The 19,625-nt window shown below is 38.0% G+C and overlaps 1 protein-coding gene across 14 annotated transcripts in view; it reads left to right on the top strand.

The window, feature by feature from the left end:
- The window catches only part of ROBO2 (roundabout guidance receptor 2), a 1,049,785-nt gene that overhangs the window by 638,699 nt on the left and 391,461 nt on the right, over positions 1-19,625 (top strand). For 13 of the 14 annotated variants that reach the window (XM_050333782.1, XM_050333787.1, XM_050333780.1 and 10 more), the window contains exon 2: positions 5,034-5,360. The exons of the other annotated variant lie outside the window; for it this stretch is intronic. In XM_050333782.1, the coding sequence (XP_050189739.1) occupies positions 5,219-5,360 (142 nt within the window). In that variant the 5' untranslated portion in view covers positions 5,034-5,218. The remainder of the gene's footprint in view (positions 1-5,033; positions 5,361-19,625) is intronic. 14 annotated transcript variants of the gene reach the window in all.

Below are 19,625 nucleotides of genomic sequence, written 5' to 3'. Positions count from 1 at the left end.
TCCAACTGCGCTGCCCGAGGAGAAACCCCTCAGCACAGTGATCTGCCCCTGTGCTGAGCCTTGAAGCTGCTGATGTCAGCAAGGCAGAATGTCAGTGCATCCAGTGCTGTGATAAGGTCACCTGTTGGGGTTTTCCCATGTTTTTTTACTAAAACAACCTTTGTGTACAAGAAGACTGATAGTTTGGATTTGCATTTTGGATTTCTTGCTGCTCATTTAATTGCCCTCTCCTAACCATTTATGGAAATTCAGTTGTATCTGTTCTCTTCTTTGAATTAAGTCTCTCTCATGTCTCAGAAAAACCTCAACTCTCCCTTTCTTCCCAATACTGTTTGTAGGAACTTCTTAACACAGCTAGTGGGGTTTTGCTGGCTGTTTGAGAATAAGCCGTGAATTAAACTGGTAGAGTTGTGTGTGGTGTTTATAAATATATATATCTCTAGTCAATGCATTAAGCTAGCTTTTTAGTCCCATGTACTGTTAGACATTCATCTTTAATGGTGATTTCAGTCTTTTTCAATGTTGTTTATGGTGTCATGGACCAGAGATACTCTTCATCTGAAAACTCTCCTTCTAGATTTTAAATGTTGGTGGTTTTTTTTTTCTTGTGAATAGAAGAGAGAATAAAATATATCTTTAATTTCTAAATGTGCCAAAAGTTAATCTGTGCTTAGGTATAGGTTGGATTTTTTTTCATATACTGCTGTTATAGATTATAGATTCCTTTGCTATCCTCGTAATAGACTCTGGAAGCCACTGGAAAAGCCCATTTGTGCAGCAGGGGTGCAACAATTAACTGCTGTGGCAAGGCTTGGTTTAATGACCTCAGTGTTAGTAAAACAGAAGTCCAAAGGTGGATTCACTCTGTCGAATGGATCCTTGTGACTTTCCTCATAACTTCTGGAGTAAATGAGGCATTGACAATGTTTTAAAGTATGTAGTACCTAGAATATAATTAAGACACTGATGTTAAATGGCTTTTCTACGACTTGACAAAACTGCTGATCAGAAAATTGAGACAAATGTTTCACTAGCCTGTAGAAGCTGATCCACTTTGTGTTTAAGAAGTGCAGACCGGTTGCAATAGAGTGGCAGCTCCACTCAAAAGACTTTTCAGGAACTTTTTCTATGCTAGAAAAGATTGAGACCCAGTGAAGAGGCATGAGCTGCTGTGACATGTTTGTTGCAGAAATGCCCTCTGTCAGACTGATGTAGTCTAACTGTGGCACGCGGGTTCAGAGAAATGAAGCCACAACACTTCTTGGGGAATTAACTAAAAGAACTTTTTATTAATGGAACAGAAAACACTTGGGCTGATCAGCCAACTTAGGGGAACATAAGGAGAAACTAAACTGCACAGTCAACAAGGCTCCTACCTTTTATAGGGTAGGGGCAGGGAAGGCTCTGGAACAAGAGGCAGAGCTTAACTATATAAGGAAGAAATGCCCACATAAGGCTGGGACTGCAGTGCAGCACCACTGGCCATTAGAGACGCAGGATTTGAGGGTACTGGGAAAACAAGGGAAAATGGGGGGTACAATGACGGGAAATAATACAGTACATAATGCAATAACATAACACAAAACTTAAAACAAGTTTTCTCAAAAACCAGCTCCCAACGTATCCCCTTCCTTTATTTTCTAAAAAAGGCAAAGTTAGTGAAAGTTAGATAAGAGATAATTTTTAAAACATGCTAAAATATATTTATAAAATCAAATTCTTGACAGGTTTGTACAGTACTAAGAAATAAACTATTTAAGAGGGTTATAAGGAAAACTTGCAATGTAACAGATTCATAAGGTTTCAGAAGTAATTTAACAAAATTTAAGATAATAAATTAGTATTAAGTAAGGCATAAACAAGAATATCATTCTTCTAAAATAATAAGGACAAGAACTAAAATTACTTATAATAGTAAAACTAAAAATCTCAAAAATAAATTTTACCTGCTCCATACCAGAAAGACAGAATTTACTTGTTAACTCTAGGTGAACTTGCTTTTGTTGCTTCAATGGTGGCTACTCTGTTATGGATTATTTTTTCTCTCCATCAACATCTAATACTCACTATTACTAGTAAACCACTCTTTGATCTTTCTTCTTTTCACTTCCAATTGCCTCCCCTCTTACCGACAATCGACTTACAGAAACTTTCTTTTTATGTACATTTCTTTCTATTCAGTTCTTTTCACTGATCACATTTATAAGGTCTTTGGCTACCATTGATGCAACTACGACAAGTGTGTTTGTAAAGGCTATACACTTTTTGACAAACAATTATATAATATGTTAAGTCTTGTGGGAGAAACATAAAGCGGTCATTATAGCATCAAAAATATTTGTGAATTATTTTGCTTTCAAAAACTTTTTACTAAGCAAAGTATTCTTATCTTCACTATCCTTAACACTATGAAAACCTTAAGTACTCCTTTTGAGGCTGTTTGTTGGAATACTCACCTTGGAATCTCGTATTTGTACTAACAAAAGGGATTCCAGCAAGTGCAAGCCATTACAAATGAGGAACAAAACCCAAAAATATTATGTGTAAATTCTGGAGAGATTACAACTTGAACTGGAAGAGAAACTCTACGTATCAATAAACGCTTTAACAATTTATAAGAACTAACCGGCAACAATTAATTAGTAAAGTTTATAACAATACAGACTCTAATGTTAACATATGTAACCCGAAGCATAAATTTATATAAACACTTTCATATTGAAAAGATTAAAAGGAAAGGGAAATATAAGTAAAGGTTTCAATCCTATTTTTCTTTGATTACTGTGATTCTGTTTTTAATAGTTTGTTGGTTTTAACTCTTTGACAGTTTTCTGCTTCAAGATCTCAGCCATCCATCCCCTTTCACTTACAACATTCATGGAGGCCTCCTTTCATGTACACAACCACACTCTTGAAGACTTTTTACTATCCATAGAGATAGACCAATTATAAGCACTCCTACAAATTGAAAAGTGAACTTTACATTTAAACTGTATTGTTACATTACTTTGGAATAAACATAAAGAAGTATATACTTGTAATGAAAAAATCTTTTTTGTTATGAAACTTTTATTTAAGTGTCATTTATACATATTATCTCCAGTTTCTCGTTTTTTCTTTTCACTAGAAAGGAATAAGATCTCACAGTTTTTGATGGAAGTTTCAATAAGAGGTTTTGAGAGATCTCTTAGAGGATTCATCAGAACTGTAATAATAAATAACTCAGAGAACTTTGTACATGTAGAAACAGTTTGACAACTTTTGGAAATTTCTAAATTTTGCACAAACAGAGCATGATGGGGACTTGAATTCCTCTTTTGAGGTAGTATGTTTTCACTTACACACACACAATCATACACAGCTTTCCTGATGGCCATCATCATTCATTTAAGCACTTCTATGAGCTCTCCTTTCATCCTATTATAGCAGTAATTTTTATAAAACATAAATATTCTTTTTGTTTCACATAAATGTGGATGTTTTTATAACTTCAAAGTAAAATGCACCTTTATCAATCATAATATCAACTTCAATATTGTCAATGATCATGTAATATATCACTAGGGCGCCATTTTGAGATACCGCGTTCCCGCCTTTTCGTGAGGGGTGGGAAACGCCGCCATCTTGTAAGATACAGGCACTGCCCTGTGGGGGAACAGGACAGCAGCCCTTTTGATTTTCCTGACTTTGCCCTTGTCCCGTCGCCAACACCACGCTTCGACCGCTTTGCTCTCCCTGTCTTTTAGTAATTCTTAATATTTTAAAAATTGATTTCCGTGCAACTAGTGCGTCAACTGCCTGCTTATCTCCTGCGAAGTTAGCGTTTGCTATTGCCGATCCTATTTTTGCCCTTTTGAGATATGGTAAGAGTTCTGGGATCGGGTCTGAATTTTTATGAATTTTATGAAAAATTATGAATTTTGTTAGTGCTTTTAGGGATTTTGTGTCCAAAGAATGTCCATGGCCTTTAATTAGGGCTTAATTAAGACTCCTGCCTTAATTAAGGGTAGGGTAGGGAAGGCTCTGGAACAAGAGGCAGAGCTTAACTATATGAGGCAGAAATGCCCACATAAGGCTGGGACTGCAGTGCAGCACCACTGGCCATTAGAGATGCAGGATTCAAGGGTGCAAGGAAAACAAGGGAAAATGGGGGTACAATGAAGGGAAATAATACATAATGCAATAACATAACACAAAACTTAAAACAAGTTTTCTCGAAAAACCGGCTCCCAGCAGTGGACTGTGTACAACTAATGCTGAAGTGTTCAAGGGCAGGTTGGACGGCATTCTGAGTGACCTGATCTAATGAAGAGTGTCCCTTTTGGCAGGGGCATTGGAACTAGATGAGCTTTCAGGTCCCTTCCAACCCAGGCCATTCTCTTATTCTTTGCCTATATTGTATTTGTATGTGTGTGTATATGCATGCGATCTTCTGAAAATTTCTAAAGTGAGCTCTAAAGTAAATCTAAACTTTGAGGTTTCTGTGGGGGGTTTTTCTTTTTTCCTTTTTTTCCATATCTGAACTGTTTGTGGAAAAGGGATACAACGCATGTATAAAAAACTATAAAGAACTGTTAACCGATGGGTGATAAGTTGCGTTGGTTTTGGATATCCTTCTATTGAATCTGGCAGATTAAAGGATGGGAGAGCAGTGGCCATGAATCTGAAAGCACACAGGGATCTAGAAATAAATGTAAATGGAAAGATTATTGGAGAAAGAAAAAGATTGTCATGCATTATGTGTAAGAGATCCTCCTTTAAGCCCAGTCTACAGCTGGTACAGATTTAGAAATGCCTTAGAGCTGTATGTCTGTAGTCCAGCTTGGGTTTTCAGGTTTGAAATGTCTGATAGTCTCTGATTGATAGCAGACAAAACAATATCAGCTGTGTACAGGTTTTCATATCTTATTGTCATTTATTGGGGGGAGGGAAATTTTATTACATTAAAAGAGCAACTTGTGCAAACTCATTGTGAAGCCTGAAGTTAAAATAATTTGTTCTTTCCTTCCTCTCTCCTTTTTCTTTTCCTCCAGGATCCCGTCTCCGCCAGGAGGACTTTCCACCGCGGATCGTTGAGCATCCTTCGGATGTGATAGTGTCCAAAGGAGAGCCAACAACCCTGAACTGTAAAGCTGAAGGACGGCCGACTCCCACCATCGAGTGGTACAAGGATGGCGAGCGAGTGGAGACGGACAAGGACGATCCGCGCTCCCACCGCATGCTGCTGCCCAGCGGGTCTTTATTTTTCTTGCGCATCGTGCACGGACGCAGGAGTAAACCTGACGAGGGAAGTTACGTCTGCGTAGCGAGGAACTATCTCGGGGAAGCTGTGAGTCGCAACGCGTCTCTGGAAGTGGCATGTGAGTAGTTTCGTACGATTAGCATTGCGTAAGACTTCGTGGTTGCTGTTGTTCCGTCACCCAGCACTCGCTCTGAGTCAGTGTCCTGGGAGGTAATGAATGTGGATAAATATGATGTTTTGTGAGTAACTGCAGCTCTTAGACAAGGCATTTTTACATGTGTTTATTCAGGAGCAGAGACTGTACAGAAGAGGTGATTTATGCTGAAATGAGGTTCTAGCTGGTGTATAATCATGATTGGCACAAACACAGACATAGGATAATTTTCCTCTGAAGAACAATCTAATTTTTAAATTATGCCTAAAGTTGGTTATACTGGAACTAATGTGGAAAAATACCTATCATTTAATCTAAGGTGCACTGTCTGTTTCTCTTTATCTCATCATCTGTTACCTCAGTAGAAGCAGACAGCTTCTTGGTGACTCATGTTCTGTACTGCTGGAAACCTCAATATATGCTCCTCTATCATGAACTTGATCCAGGCCTCATTCATTATGTCAATGGCAAGTGAAATTGTTGGCCATTTCTCATATCATCCAGAGCAATCCTAGTCTTTATCGATTCTCTTTGTCTCAACAGAGAAGTCGACACGGCTCTTTCAGAGACCACCTGGCATGCTCTGCTTCCAGTAGAGTTAGCAGACACATTCATTATATTCACATAGAAAACAAGCTCATCATACGTAAAATACAATGAGTTGCACATGTTTTTTTGCTGCTTAGTTATATGGGTTGAACAAACGCTGATCTTTTTATTCAGAATGTGTATCTTCACGTGGGGGTGTATTTTAGTAGATTTATGAATGCTCTCTTCTTGCTGGACTTACTCTTTTTTCCTCCCACAGCTCTTCATCTGGCAGTAGTTTCAATAAAATATGTTTGAAGTAGGGCTTGAGCACAAACTTGTTTTGCTTAGTTGATAAAGAATGGATTTAAGTACACACTAGGTGGTATGTTGTTTAAAGGAGAGAAGTACAGAAGAGAAATCTTCATTCCTGATGCCATCTGCAGACTTTTATAGCTAATGTGGTTTGATCTTGAGGCTTCAGTTTCCTCAGAAATTGCAGAAAATGCTGTTTTTAAAATATTTAAATGGTGGAATAAGCTAAGTAGAAAAGAGTTTTACACTGCTTCTCACCTGTTCTAGCCTACATTCATTACTGTGTCAAAAAATGAGAACAGTTTTGGCATACCATCAAAACACAACTAACTGTGCCAGTTTAAGGCATCACAGAACGTTATTCAGTTTTGTAGGTATTTAGGAACTGAGGAGAAGTTTAAGGAAGGCTGAAATCTGGGTGAGTATGACTAGATAAAATTACTGCATTATTTGTGTCTTTGTGCATGAGTTTTAACTGTGTGTTGAGAAATCCTAGGAGAGAGGCATAAACGCTTGAGATCTTTATTGTAATCCTGTAGACATTCAGAAATCTCCAGTGGAAGTTCAGAGGATTGTTCCAGTTGTACTTTGAGTCATCAAATTAGAGTGCCTGATTATTTTGAAATTTAAATGTGCTCTGTATCTTGTCAGCTTTCACTGATCCCTACTTCACTGCCTGCTGAGAGGCTTTTGTTACAACATCCCCGCTCTCTGGAGTTTGTTTAACAACTGTAGCTGGTGGCAGGTCATGCATGAACCATGTGGGGAGACGGTAGAAAACTTTGAATATAATAAAGTTATGCTTCATTGTCAGGTATTTTAGGGCAGGATCAACGTGAAACCTGAGATGTGAAACCATAGCTGAAGTTTTTGCAATAGCAACCTTATTATTTTACTGTTTTCATAGGTTTGAAACATAACCGACTGAATCCCCCAATTAAATGGTTTAGCAGGCTGAAGTAGGCTCTCCTTTTTCACTTCAACAGAGCTTTATCTTCCCTTGGGCCATACTGTGGCTGCAATTACAGAAGAGTTTTCATCAAAGAAAATAATCTAAAAAATATATACATTGCTCGTTCACTTAATTTTAGAGGTCCTGCCGTGGTTTTTACTCACTGACCTTAAAACACGTGGCAGTACTTTGCAGGTATTGAAGGTGTCCTTTGGAGGGTGATAGCAAAACTACCTCTTTTCCCTTGGTTTTGAGTTGCTTTGTAATACAATTTTGGTTGTAAAATCAGATTTTCAAATGACTTTCAGAGAGGAGTTATTTTAAGGCTCTTACTTGTTTTTCTCATGTCAGCATTTCTGGGCTGGAGAAGATGGGCCAGTCTGCATGGCCCATTTGCACGCTCAGGAAATGAGTTGTTGCTGACAGGCTGTTGTCAGCAGTGAGTCCCCACTCACCTGTTCTCAGCTGCTGCTGCAAACTGTTGAGCTGCCTGGAATCTGCAGCCCTGTCCATGGGAGGAGGATGGCTGCATGTGATGGCTCTGACTTGTGCTATCTGTCATGGTGTTGAAAACTGCTCTTTCCACACTGAGCCAAGCTGTTTTCATCACCACCAAAAAAAAAAAAAAAAAAAACCACTGTCCTGTGCTGACAACAGGGTTCTGGATTATTATCTGACTGTAGGTGGCCTAAGGTTGTTGCCATTAGGGACAAACTGCTGCTTTTTACAGCTTTAAAATACTTGAGCCTGCTGCTTTAGAGAGCAAATCTGTAATTGTTTTACTTTGCTTATTAAACTGTCAGTTGCCAATAACAACTTTTGAATGATTCATGAAGAAATATTTATTTGGTTTACATATCTGTTAGATGTGTTCATGCTTATGCATTAAGATGACAAACAGTCTTATTGTGGTTAATTTTCCTCTATTTTTTTTTTTTTTCACACCCTGCGTGGCCCCTGCCACTAAAGCAGTGGGACTGAAAGTCTTCTGACATACCCATACTTGTTTGTAATACAGAAGTGAGATTCAGCTGGGACATACAGTGATTATGATCATAGTGTGGCCCATGTTGAATGCAATAATTTTGCCCGCTGGTTTTTGAGGAGTGAGTTTTTGCAAGTTGCTGAAATCCCAAAGCCCTTTTTGATTGAGTAGAAGTTAACACTTTTCCAAACACAATGAATACCAACCTATCCAAGGGTTTGGAATCGCTGCCTGTTCAGAGCATGTTCGTACAGTCCAGAGCAGATATTTTTGTGCTGATGAACATCCTCAGAAGAATTTGTCTGTGCCAGTGAAACTGAAAAAACTTTATTAATATACAGAATGGGCTTTTAGAATCTTTTTGCTTTCAATTTGGGAACTCCTTATTCCAGAAGACATTTAAGAAGACACAGTTGGTTTTTAGAAGAAGAAGGTGGTGTTTGAAGGCACAGTTTATGATGAATATGACTTATTCTACACAATTCTTTGATATGACTTATTCTATTTAATTCTATCAATGCATTAATTCGTGGTGTGCTGTGAGCAGATTACTTTTTCAGTAGGAACCTTCTCAAAAGGAAAAAAAATAATGCTAATGCCAGCAGCAAACCCAGTCTTCTGATGTGCACGTGGCAAATTCTCATGTAGTATTTCTGCTTTATGGTTAAATCATTAAAATAAATGTTCTAGTCCTAAAGCATCTATGAAGAATTGTATTCAGAATAATTGTATTCAGAAGAGTACAACATCTTTTTTTTTTTTTTTTGGTCTATTAGAGTTATTTCATTGAAATTGAAAAGGGTAATTATCCCTAATAATTCCCAAACATTATTAGGAATATGTTGATGTTCAGATTTTCTTGGGAGGTTTTCAGAAAGGGAAGTAGACTTGAAATGGTTTAATCTTCCATGAAACTGCCTCCATATTTGGGTGCCAGAAGTTTTAAAAGGAAAGTGTAGCTTTTTCACAGTGCACAAACTGACGCGACCGAACCCGCGCGGTGGAGCTTCCCGGCGGGAATATCAGCAAACACACTGGCAGGAGTGCCAGTAGGTAGGATTTCAGCTGCCAGTGCTGGGGCACCACCAGCGAGAGGGAGGAGGAGCAGGAGGGTCCCTGCTCTGACTCAGGGCTGCCTCTGAGCCAGGCTGAGTCAGCGGCTGCCCCTGGGGAGAGCAGCTGCAGCCCCAGGTGTTAAATATGTGACAGCAGCTTGATCTATCGACCACTGTTAGAGGGGGCTTTGGCCTAAATGAAAATTCATGAAAAATTGATGAAGTCCCCAGATTATTTTTTTTCCCCCTCTTCCTTTTGCGGTGCTGTGCCAATGCAGCGAGGAGGGATTAAATGAGGTGTTGAACGCTTTAGTGGCAAGGAGGTTGAGGTTCAGAGGTCAGTGGGGGAGGGGGATAAGACACATTTTCTACCTTACTTCCCTTTAAAAGAAAACGTGAGGCTTTTCAGATTAACTGGGATTTGCTGCCATTTCAATATCATAATAAAACTCAGGAATATTCACAAATAGGATTCTTTTCTGCATGGCTTGGCAGAGGTGAGGAGCATGTGGGTTGGTGTGCAGAAAGCAGTGGAAGGCTCGGAGTCATAATTCAATTGGAGAACCAGAAATAGATTGAATTTTGTAATGGCAGTATAAATTTGGGCTTCCATCTTTCTGAGCCTGTGCTTGAACTGAAGTCATTTGGAGAAAGAAGAGGTCTTGCATTATTTATATACCAAAGATTGCTTGAATAGCAGGCTTTGGAACCCTCTCCAAACATAATGATCCTGCTTATGTTAGATTCAAAACTGAATTATGTTTTTATCTGTAACAAGAGAGGTTATAGTAGTACACAGAGTTTAGTGTGAAGAGTCATAGGTGTATTGCAAAGCAAGAATAAGCCAGATCTTAAACATGGGAGACAGTAATTTTTCCAAATAAACAAGATGTGTTTTAATGTTCAGTGAATGAAGGCTGAGAAGTATAAAATGTATACTCTGCAATCACATCTGTATCATAATGCTAATGACTATTTGCTGCAGCCTGTGCAAAAGGCTGCAGTACATTCATAATAATGGAGTTATTTAATTTGAGATATCCATTGAAAAAAGAGCACAGTGTATGTGACTAAAATGGGTAGACAATTTTTTTGTCTCGCTTCTGTTCAACGTATGACTTAAATAGTAAAATGGTTATTAATTTTGTTACTGGTGATTTCAAAGTCTGATTTGCCTTGGAGTTACTTTCACACATGAAAAGCATGCCCTGCTCCTTTACTTACACCTTTCTCACTCTCATCCTTCTAAACAGAGTGTGAAGGGCTTTCTGTCTGAGCTGGCACTCCTTTGCTCTCATCAAGACAGAAGTGATTATTGTAGAAATTGAAGTGCTGGAGACTGTGGTCTGGTCTATGAGCAATGTCAGGACACTGAAAAGATCGTGCTTTTTCTTACTCTGCATTTCTCTAAGTAGAAATTCAACAAACCAGGGCTATTATCACAGCATGCTTAATGCAAATGGAATTCCCCTCATAGAAGAAAACAAATAAAATTGTATCTGATTAGATAGTATGGGCAAAGGCAGACTTCATAAGATGGTGGGAACACTTGAAAATTTCTCTGTACTTCTGAAGCTTGCAATAAGCAGTTTCTGTGGGGTTTTCTGTGGATTAGGATGAAGCCATTGGGAATGTAGAAAACATTACATAATATGGGATCTTTATGTAGAACAACTTAATTCTTAGAGTCACAATTAGAGATTAAAGAGGTTAATAAATGTATGTTAGTGAAGACATCAGATAAATCAACACCTGAATTGACATCTCATTGCAAAGTTTCCTTTTGAGACAAAAAAAAACCTGTTCAGATTATTTACTTTATTAGTCTAGATTTTAGCTGAGTGTGTGGTTTAATCTGGGATAAGAAATCTAGCAATTTGAGAGGGTGTGATTTTTGAACCAGCAGCCAGAGTGAACCAGAACTTCTACAGTGTAGAGGGGCTTTTCACCAGGATAAACTAAACTGTGTCTCCTGTTCCTAACGCATTTCTCACCAACCATTTAAGTTTGTGCTTCAGTACTGATGCTTTCTCCATGAGGACAGAAGCAGTACTTTCCAGCATCATGCACTAGGCTTTAGACAAGTCACTCCTTTATTACATCTTTATTTCTTATCCTTTGAACTCCACCTGTTATTTAAACATTTCCAAGGCTAAGAGGGCTGATGGCTCCTCACATTTTAGGTAGATCCAAAGATATTTAAATTTCTCTTAGTCATAATAACAAGCTGTACAATACCTGTAGGTTTCTCAAGACCTTGTTCTTGTTCTCCATTTTCTTTTCTTTCTCTTTTCATGCTCTGGTCATCCTATAATAGATTTTTACAGAAGAATGTTTGTTGTGAGCACTTAAGCTCAGCTGGTTATATGTGCCGAGTGAAAAATTTGCTTAACAGCTGGAAGTTGTTTCCACTGTGTGAATTAATACTTCAGAACAGGTTGATGTGTCTTTGCCATGTGCTCTCAGGCACTGTGTACTCACACAGTCTACTGTCATGCCCAGCATTCCTGCAGTATCCAGAAATGGTTAGAGAAGTTTTGGGTAGGATCTCTGATTTATTCCTTGAATTCTTCTGCCCAGAATCTACCCTTTTTCCCTGCCTAAAAGAGAACTTTGTGTTACATTTTTAGAGGCTATTTGCAATATGCTTGATCTGATTCTGTTTCTGATAATTTCTTGTGCATTTCCTTGTTTGATTTGTATCAGCTTCTTTCTTCCCCTTTCCTTTGATTTTTTAAAATCTAATCCTGTTGTTTATATAACTTTGAATGCTCTACCTGATGAAATGTTGACAGCTGAGGAACTACTGGTGACTTCACAGAAACCTTTAAAGAAATCAACTACTGACTGATCTGTTGGTGTGCACATCAGCAGGTACTGATTTTTAATTTAATTTTTTTGGGGGTTGACATTTTTCTGATTTTTAGCCCCTATGGGAAACAAAGGAAAACAAGATAACATTGCATTTTTACAACTCTGTTCCCTTTGCTCAGGAACCTGTAAGCACTATCTGAATGTTAAATGAAACATCAGCTGTTGGCATTCATGTTGTGCTATTCTGCAATGTCAGATAGCTTTAAAAAAAGTACTCATTTCAAGCAAGGCTTCAGACCATTCCTTTGCAAATTTTGCAAGATCTCAATTCTAACCAAGTTCATTAGCATGGTAATTAAAAGTAACTATTAGGGTGAGATTGGTGGGTGTTTTACATATACACATCTATATATTTATATTCATTGATATAGATTTTTTATTCTGATAATAATTATATTTGTTTGAAGGCACCAAAACCTTATCCTTCTTAATTTTTCCCCCTTTCCTTGTTCAGATATGTACTTCCCTCCTTCCTGTTTTTTGAGGACTAAAATTTAATCAGGGCTTTGGTGATAATTCCACTTCAAATGCTCCCATAGATGTTACACTTTGAATAAGTTTCTGATATGTGGAGTTTATGTGGGAAATGAAGCGGTAGTTTTGTTCCAGCCCTCTTGCTGGAATTTTTCAAGTGGCAGTGATGTGAATGTGTGCTGATACTTGGGAAATTACTTCCTTGTGATAGAGAAGGGAGGCGTGCACAGTCACTTTCTGCTGTCTCATGGATCTGTTTGCCACTGTACAAAGGGACACAGTGATGGAAAGAACCGGGAGTCCTGGATCACTGAGTTCCTGTATTCTACACAGCTGTATTTTGTAATTCCATTCAGAAACATTTCAAGCTGCACTTTGAAAGGCAGTTTGATTGCCTTCCCCTTCATCCTCAAGCTCACTTTGTTATTCCTTGTTCCTGTTGAGAGCCTGTCTTGGAACTTACATATTCCAATGGTGAGAAAAAGAATTGTCATGTTTCCCAATGTAAACATAAGCCTACTGGATGGATGCTAGTTCTTGTGATTTTTGGATCACCTCTCCTATGAGGAAAGGCTGAGAGAATTGGGATTATTCAACCTGGAGAGGAGATGTCTCTGGGGAGATCTTACAGTGACCTTTCAGTACCTGAAGGTGACTTGTAAAGAAGATGGGGACAAAATTTTTAGCAGGGCCTGCTGTGATAGGACAAGGGGTAATGGTTTTAAACTGGAGGAGGGTCACTTAAGAGTAGATATGAGGAAGGTTTTTAGCTATGAGAATGGTGAAACACTGGAACAGGCTGCTCTGACAGGCAGTGGATGCCCCATCCCTGGAAACATTCAAGATCAGGTTGGATGGGGCTCTGAGCAGCCTGGTATAGGTGAAGATGTCCCTGCTTATTGCAGGGGGCTTGGACTAAATGACCTTTAAAAATCCCTTCCAACTCAAACTATTTGATGATTCCTCTTTAGAAGAACAGATCTTCTGATCTGTTTTTTCTTAAGTTGTTTTCTCTCCTTTGTATTTATAGAATACAATGGTGTCTTATCTCTGCATAGATTTTTTGAGACATGAGTGGGTAGATTGCATGTAATATTTCAAGACTTGCATGCTGTGCATTATGAGTTAATTAAGAATAACTTCATTGTTCCCTTATGTGTCAGTCATGTGATCATATTTAACTTTTGCAAGGACTTGGTAGCTCACAGTCATTCTGGAGTGATTGGATGCAGATCTTTCTCTTCCTCTGTGACTTGTAACAGATGAACTTTACTTTGCACTAAACTTTCCAGTGATCAGTTTGAAAGCAAGTGACCTTGCACTTTCTTTTTCACTTCAATGAGTGTCTCCTACGCTAGCCTTCAATACCATTCCATTCTTCATGTTTAATGTGATCCTTCTGTTGGGTCCAGCTGGGTATAAACAGTTTAAGTTGCTCATTCCACTCATGAATTCTCAAGAAATACACTGTTTTTCTTTGTTAGAATCCAAAAAAAAGGCACAGGTAGTGGAAAATGTGGAGTAGTTGAAAGCATCTGGGTGAAACACTGTCACCTTGGTCATAAAGATGTTTGTTGTCTTTACTGAAAGACTGTCTTTATGAAAGAGATGTCTGCACAGAGTTAAGTTTCCATTTTTTCTCTGCACCTTGCTTTTCTCTTGAAGTATAGAATACTTAGAATGTTTCTAAATTAAGTAGATAACAAAGCCCATATGCGAGCACAGTCTGGGTATAAATTAGAAGCTACTGAGGCAAACAGGCAAGTTTAACTTTTTCAGAATGGCCTTTTCTTTTAGCAAAGCATCTTTGTTATGAAAGAGTAAACTGCAAAAAAAAAGAACTTGAAATTACTTTTGGAAAGTACTTGCCTTTGTGTTCCACCTACATTGTTTCTAACTCTGTCTTCTCGCTTTTATATATTTCTTTTATGCTTCAAATTTAGAACCAGCAACTAGAAATCATGTCTTCCTCAAATAGTTTAATTCCCTTAGCATACATGCAATTCTTATTCTGCTGTACAAGCAGCTTAATTATCTGCTTTCAAACCTGTAAATTCCACTGCTAGAGCTGCATGTCTGACAGCCAGTGGTGGCAACACTGAACATCAGTTTGTTTTCTTTGAGCTTCAGAGCCATCTGTTCAGAACCATGTATCGTGCTGATTGCAGAACCACAGGCAGAAGCCAAATATTTTGATTTGTAGTACGATATCTTAAAAATCTGAGGGATATTCTTCATTTTATTTGCCTCCCTCTTCCTACTGTAAAAAGACAGGTGACTTTCTTCATGCTTTTATTGTGTTCCTACTTGAGCAGCATCTGATTCTGAATGTATTAGTTACTGCAAATTTTGGGCTTTTTAATGGATTTTATATATGTTACGTAAACTTTGATTCTATCAGTCTTACTGAAGGTGTGGAAACACTACCCCCCACTCCTACCCTCCTCTCTGCATGCACTTAAATATACTTTTTGGAAAATGGGCCATAGGGAAAGAAGTTGCAGCAATCCAAACAAAAAGAAAACCAACCATCTGAAAAAAAATCAAACCTCAAAATAACACCACTATCCACTCCATCCCTCCCTCCTCCCCCAAAAAAAACCACAACACATTAAAATTTGATCTGCTGATTGCTGTAGGATTTCCCGTATTTCCCCACCAGTGTCATTAGTCTGAATGATACCTCCACTGAAGCCCATGCTTTTACATTTGTTGTGGAAAATGGAAATGTGGAGTTTGGGACAGAGCCCTGGATTTTTTTTATTCTAGATTTTCTTATCAAATAACTTGCTCAGATTTTTAAGGACTTATTTTCTCTTGCTAGAATAAAAGCTTGTCTTCGACTATTGTTTATACAATTCACTTGCTAATTTTCCCATTTATCAACATATTTTGACTGGTTATCATAAATATACTGTGCATATGTGCAGATCTAAGTTTATATTTCTTTTTTTTCATTCTGCCTACTGAACAAATGAGAACTTGATCTCTGTTAGATCAAATCTCTTCCCAGTTTTATTCCAGTGCTGCAGATGTGTTTAAAGGTAGTTTAATAATACTAATTTCCATCTCTCTTGGAAGTAATTGCACTGTTGCAGAATGGTTTATTATGAGGAGTGGATGTAAAAAATAGAAGTTAAGAGTATAAAGTTTTGTTTCAGTTTTGTTCAGTTTTTTTTTCAGCATGTCACCAAGTTCGTGTCAGTCACTTACAGAACAGGTTAACAAATGGGATAAAATGTGCAATATAGTTATTAAAAACATAACTATTTGATCTCAAATTATGATGAAGTATTGACAATATTATTCAGGACCTGTACAGTATACAGCTACTTAACTATTATATATATTTTTAATAGTATATATATAAATATATATAAAAACATTATATAAAAACATATATATGTTTATACATATATAGAGACATTTTTATATATATACATAAACATATGTACATATATGCATGAAATATAGATATAAAATACATATATGCTCTGAACATAAGATCAAAAAAATTAGGATTTATCATTGACGCACATTAAAATCCCTAAGTAGGGGACAGTGCAGAAGTTTGTATCATCTGTGCTGTGTGTATTTTAAAGAAGCTTCTCTGTCAGGTGCACAGTGTGCACAATACAACTGCAGGAGGAAATGTATTTCCATCCACTGTTGTTGTTTACTAGAACCAGTCTGTGACATCATGTGCTCTTTTTGCTCCTTTCCCTTAGTCCAACACATATGCCAATAGTTACAGAAGAAACACTAAACTGCTGTTATTTGTCTGATTTTTAGTGGTCCTCTCTTCAGCCTTCATGCTGCTGCTCGGAAAATATATTTGTAAACTATCTGTTTTCTTTTGTTCTTTTTCTAACCAAGTAGACTGAAACCCACTCAAGGCGCAGTGTAAGCAAGGATTTGTTCTTGTTTCCATATGTAGCATCAACTGCAGGGAATCTGTGTGCAGTTGTGCCAGCTGTTTTCCCCACTGCCTATCCCAAGCTCCTCAGTTGAGGTGACCTCTGAAGTGGCTGCTGCAGTGAGTGATGGAGTTATTGAGATTCAGCGACACCCTGACCCTGACCCCCTCGTGGCCTTGGCTTCACTCATCCATCTTCCAAGCCCCACAGGCTGTGATGTGCTGTGTGGAGACAGGATTAAACAAGTGTGAATAAACAAGTTCAAAGCTTTCTGTCATGGCTACCAACACAGAACATCGGGAAAATGAGACATTAATAACCCAGCGCTGGGCTGGCATGTTGGTTTGCCATGGGAACACCTGGGGAAAGTACCGCTTCCTAGGCAATCAGGCGTTTGTGTGCCAGGAAAAGTTTGCTTAAGACCTCTGTGAAGGGTGCAGCGTTTGGCCTACCATTCTTCTTAGTCATGAAGCTGGCAGGAGTCAGACCAGAGGTAGAATACATCATCCAGAAAGGTGCTGGGAAACCTTCTCTAAAAGCTGCATCCTTTGCTTGTATCATGTGTTGTTTGGGCTGTGATTCACCACAAGTGATCGGAGAGGGTTTTTTGTGGTTTTGACCTAACCTGTTTACAAGAAAAAAACCAATTTGAGATGTGTTGCCAGAATTATTTTCTTAAGGATCACCTTACAAGAGGAGTTTTGTGTTTTGTCATAAACAAAATTTTTTTTCTATAGAATGATTTCAGTTTGAATCCACCTCTGTGGGTAAGAGGCTGAGGTAAGATACTCTTGTTGTGACAGTGGTTCTAGGTAGTGCCTGTCTTCTTTGTCAAGGCACTCACTTCACCCCGTGGCACTTTCTGATCAGTTGACTAGTCAGTGATTAAATACATTTATTTAGTTCAGTGGGTCAGAGATGTTGTAGCGGTTAGAAAATTACTGATGGATTATCAGTTTCATCACCTCTGACATGCAGCCTTAGCACAGTTCATCATCTGAGAATTCATAACGCATTTGCCTGGGCAGTAACATGCTCAGCTACCTGTGTGATCGTGGATCTGGGCACTGGGAATGTTGTGCTCAGGATTGATAGGACAAGTGTCACAGAAATTAGAAGAGCATCATCTCTTTTGGTGATAAACACGCTTATTAGTGCCAACTACTAAAGAGTGTTCGAGGGTCAGGAGCAAGCTTAATAACTTACAAAGCTGGAATTCACTGATACTTGTCTTTTCCTGGAGTGTTTCAAGAAATAAAAGTGCTTTTCAGAATGGAGGAAGCTTTGGCTTTAGAGCAACTGGACAGTTGTGAGGCAGAAAACATTTCAATGATTTTTGAAGTCAAAAACTGGCAAATTCATATTGAAACAGGTATTTCTTTAGAGACCTAATTATTTCATCCTTGGCACACAGTAAATCTTGTCTTTGCTGTCTGATGGCCTATCTGAGATCAGGGATTGTTTGCAGTCCAGTTCTGGAGCAAGCCCAGTTGGGAATGGCATAGTGTTGTACTTCTAGGTAATAATACATTTATGTACAGTTGGTGCTCCTATGCTGAGGTTTTTATTTTCACAAATTTGTGTGTACCTACAAAGGAATATGTTGGTGTCAGAAAGCGACATGCAAAGCCTTGTCCTTCCAGCAGATGAACCGGTGAAAATGTGCTGGTGATTTCAATCTAATGTCAGTAAAAACATCATTAAAGAAAATAAAATCACTGTTTATAAATATTAGAAACAGCACCAGCTTCTTAACCCAAACATGAAATACACATCACGTGCTATCAAAGAAGCATAAAGGGAATAATGGGCATGGTTGCTTCAGAGACAAGTCAAACAAATGTTGCTTCCAAATGACTGTCTATTCAGGAAAATTATGGAAATTAACAGGGAAAAAATGCCCAAAGAAAATTTATTAAACACATTTTGTGGGGTTGTGTTTTGTTTTTATTTTTTCCCTTCTCATGGTATTTCTAATAGGATTAGAAGTCGAGAGTGACTTGTGAAGCAAATTTATCCAATACCCTTTTGGGCTGTTGACCTCAAAGATGCAGCTGAGAATAATGCTGAATGCAGTGGTGAAATGAAATCTCTCTTAGTGAAGAAGTTTTGAGTTTGTATACTGTCATTATTCTTCACCTTGCAAAGTGGTCCAGACAACAGAGCCAGAATGGGGTTTCATTGTGTGTAGATTTGAATAAATACGACTTTTAATCCGTAACCTGTTGGACTTCATAAAAGGTGGTAAGAGGGAGGTTTTAGGGAAGTGTTGCTTTCATCATTTAAAGTCTAATAACTCTCCTATGTTGGCATTATACCAGCTATTAAAAAATGTCTTTATGGAGGTAAATTGTTAATGTTTTGCTTCTGTAGTTTAAGGTTCAAGGAGTCACAATCCTTTATTCTTATAATTCCTAATTTAGTGGGTTTTATTTCTGGAAAGCCTAAGAGTCTGTTTCTTTTCCTTTCTACTTTTTTAGGTTTTTCAAGTACCTAATTCCTATTGTGCTTGTAAATCATAAATTGTTTTAGGTTCCAATTAATGTAACAGTTCCATAGAAACATCTTTTAATTTCAAACAATTTACAAGTATGACATTTGAGACCTTTAATGTCATGTGCAGCCAAAGGGGAAAGATGGTTTCAGAGGAGGTAAAGTGATTGATTTTTCTTTTTTCCAGTGATTAAACTACAGTAATATTGAGAGTCACTAAAATAAAAATCAGACCCAAACCTTACATGCAGTGCTTGTATCAGTTAACCAATCAATGGATCTTGTTTAAGCACTTAAATTCTTCCATGGGTTAAACATGGTGTCACTATGAACAGAAATCTGAGTTAGAACTTGGTGGGAACAGGCTGCAGAAACAATTGTTTTTCTTTTTTGTAATGTCCACTGTATAAAGTATTTACTAATAGAGATTTTGATTTCCCCCTTTTAGCTACTATTCCTTCCAGGTTTTGATTAGAATGAGAGTGCTGTGGTTTCAGTTCTTTCTTCTGCTACAGATTTCTAGTTATTACCACACCTCTTTCACAAACTGTTGGGCACCACCTTTCACCTCCCAAGAGTTTGTGAGGCGGAGGGAAATGGCACAATAATGCTGCTATGGCAGGTAGCTGTGGGACA

This window comes from Myiozetetes cayanensis, unplaced genomic scaffold (genome assembly GCF_022539395.1).
Source record: "Myiozetetes cayanensis isolate MyiCay16 unplaced genomic scaffold, myiCay2020 scf5-8, whole genome shotgun sequence".
In the NCBI taxonomy this organism is placed as follows: Eukaryota; Metazoa; Chordata; class Aves; order Passeriformes; family Tyrannidae; genus Myiozetetes; species Myiozetetes cayanensis.
This window is presented reverse-complemented; position numbering and strand designations above follow the sequence as displayed.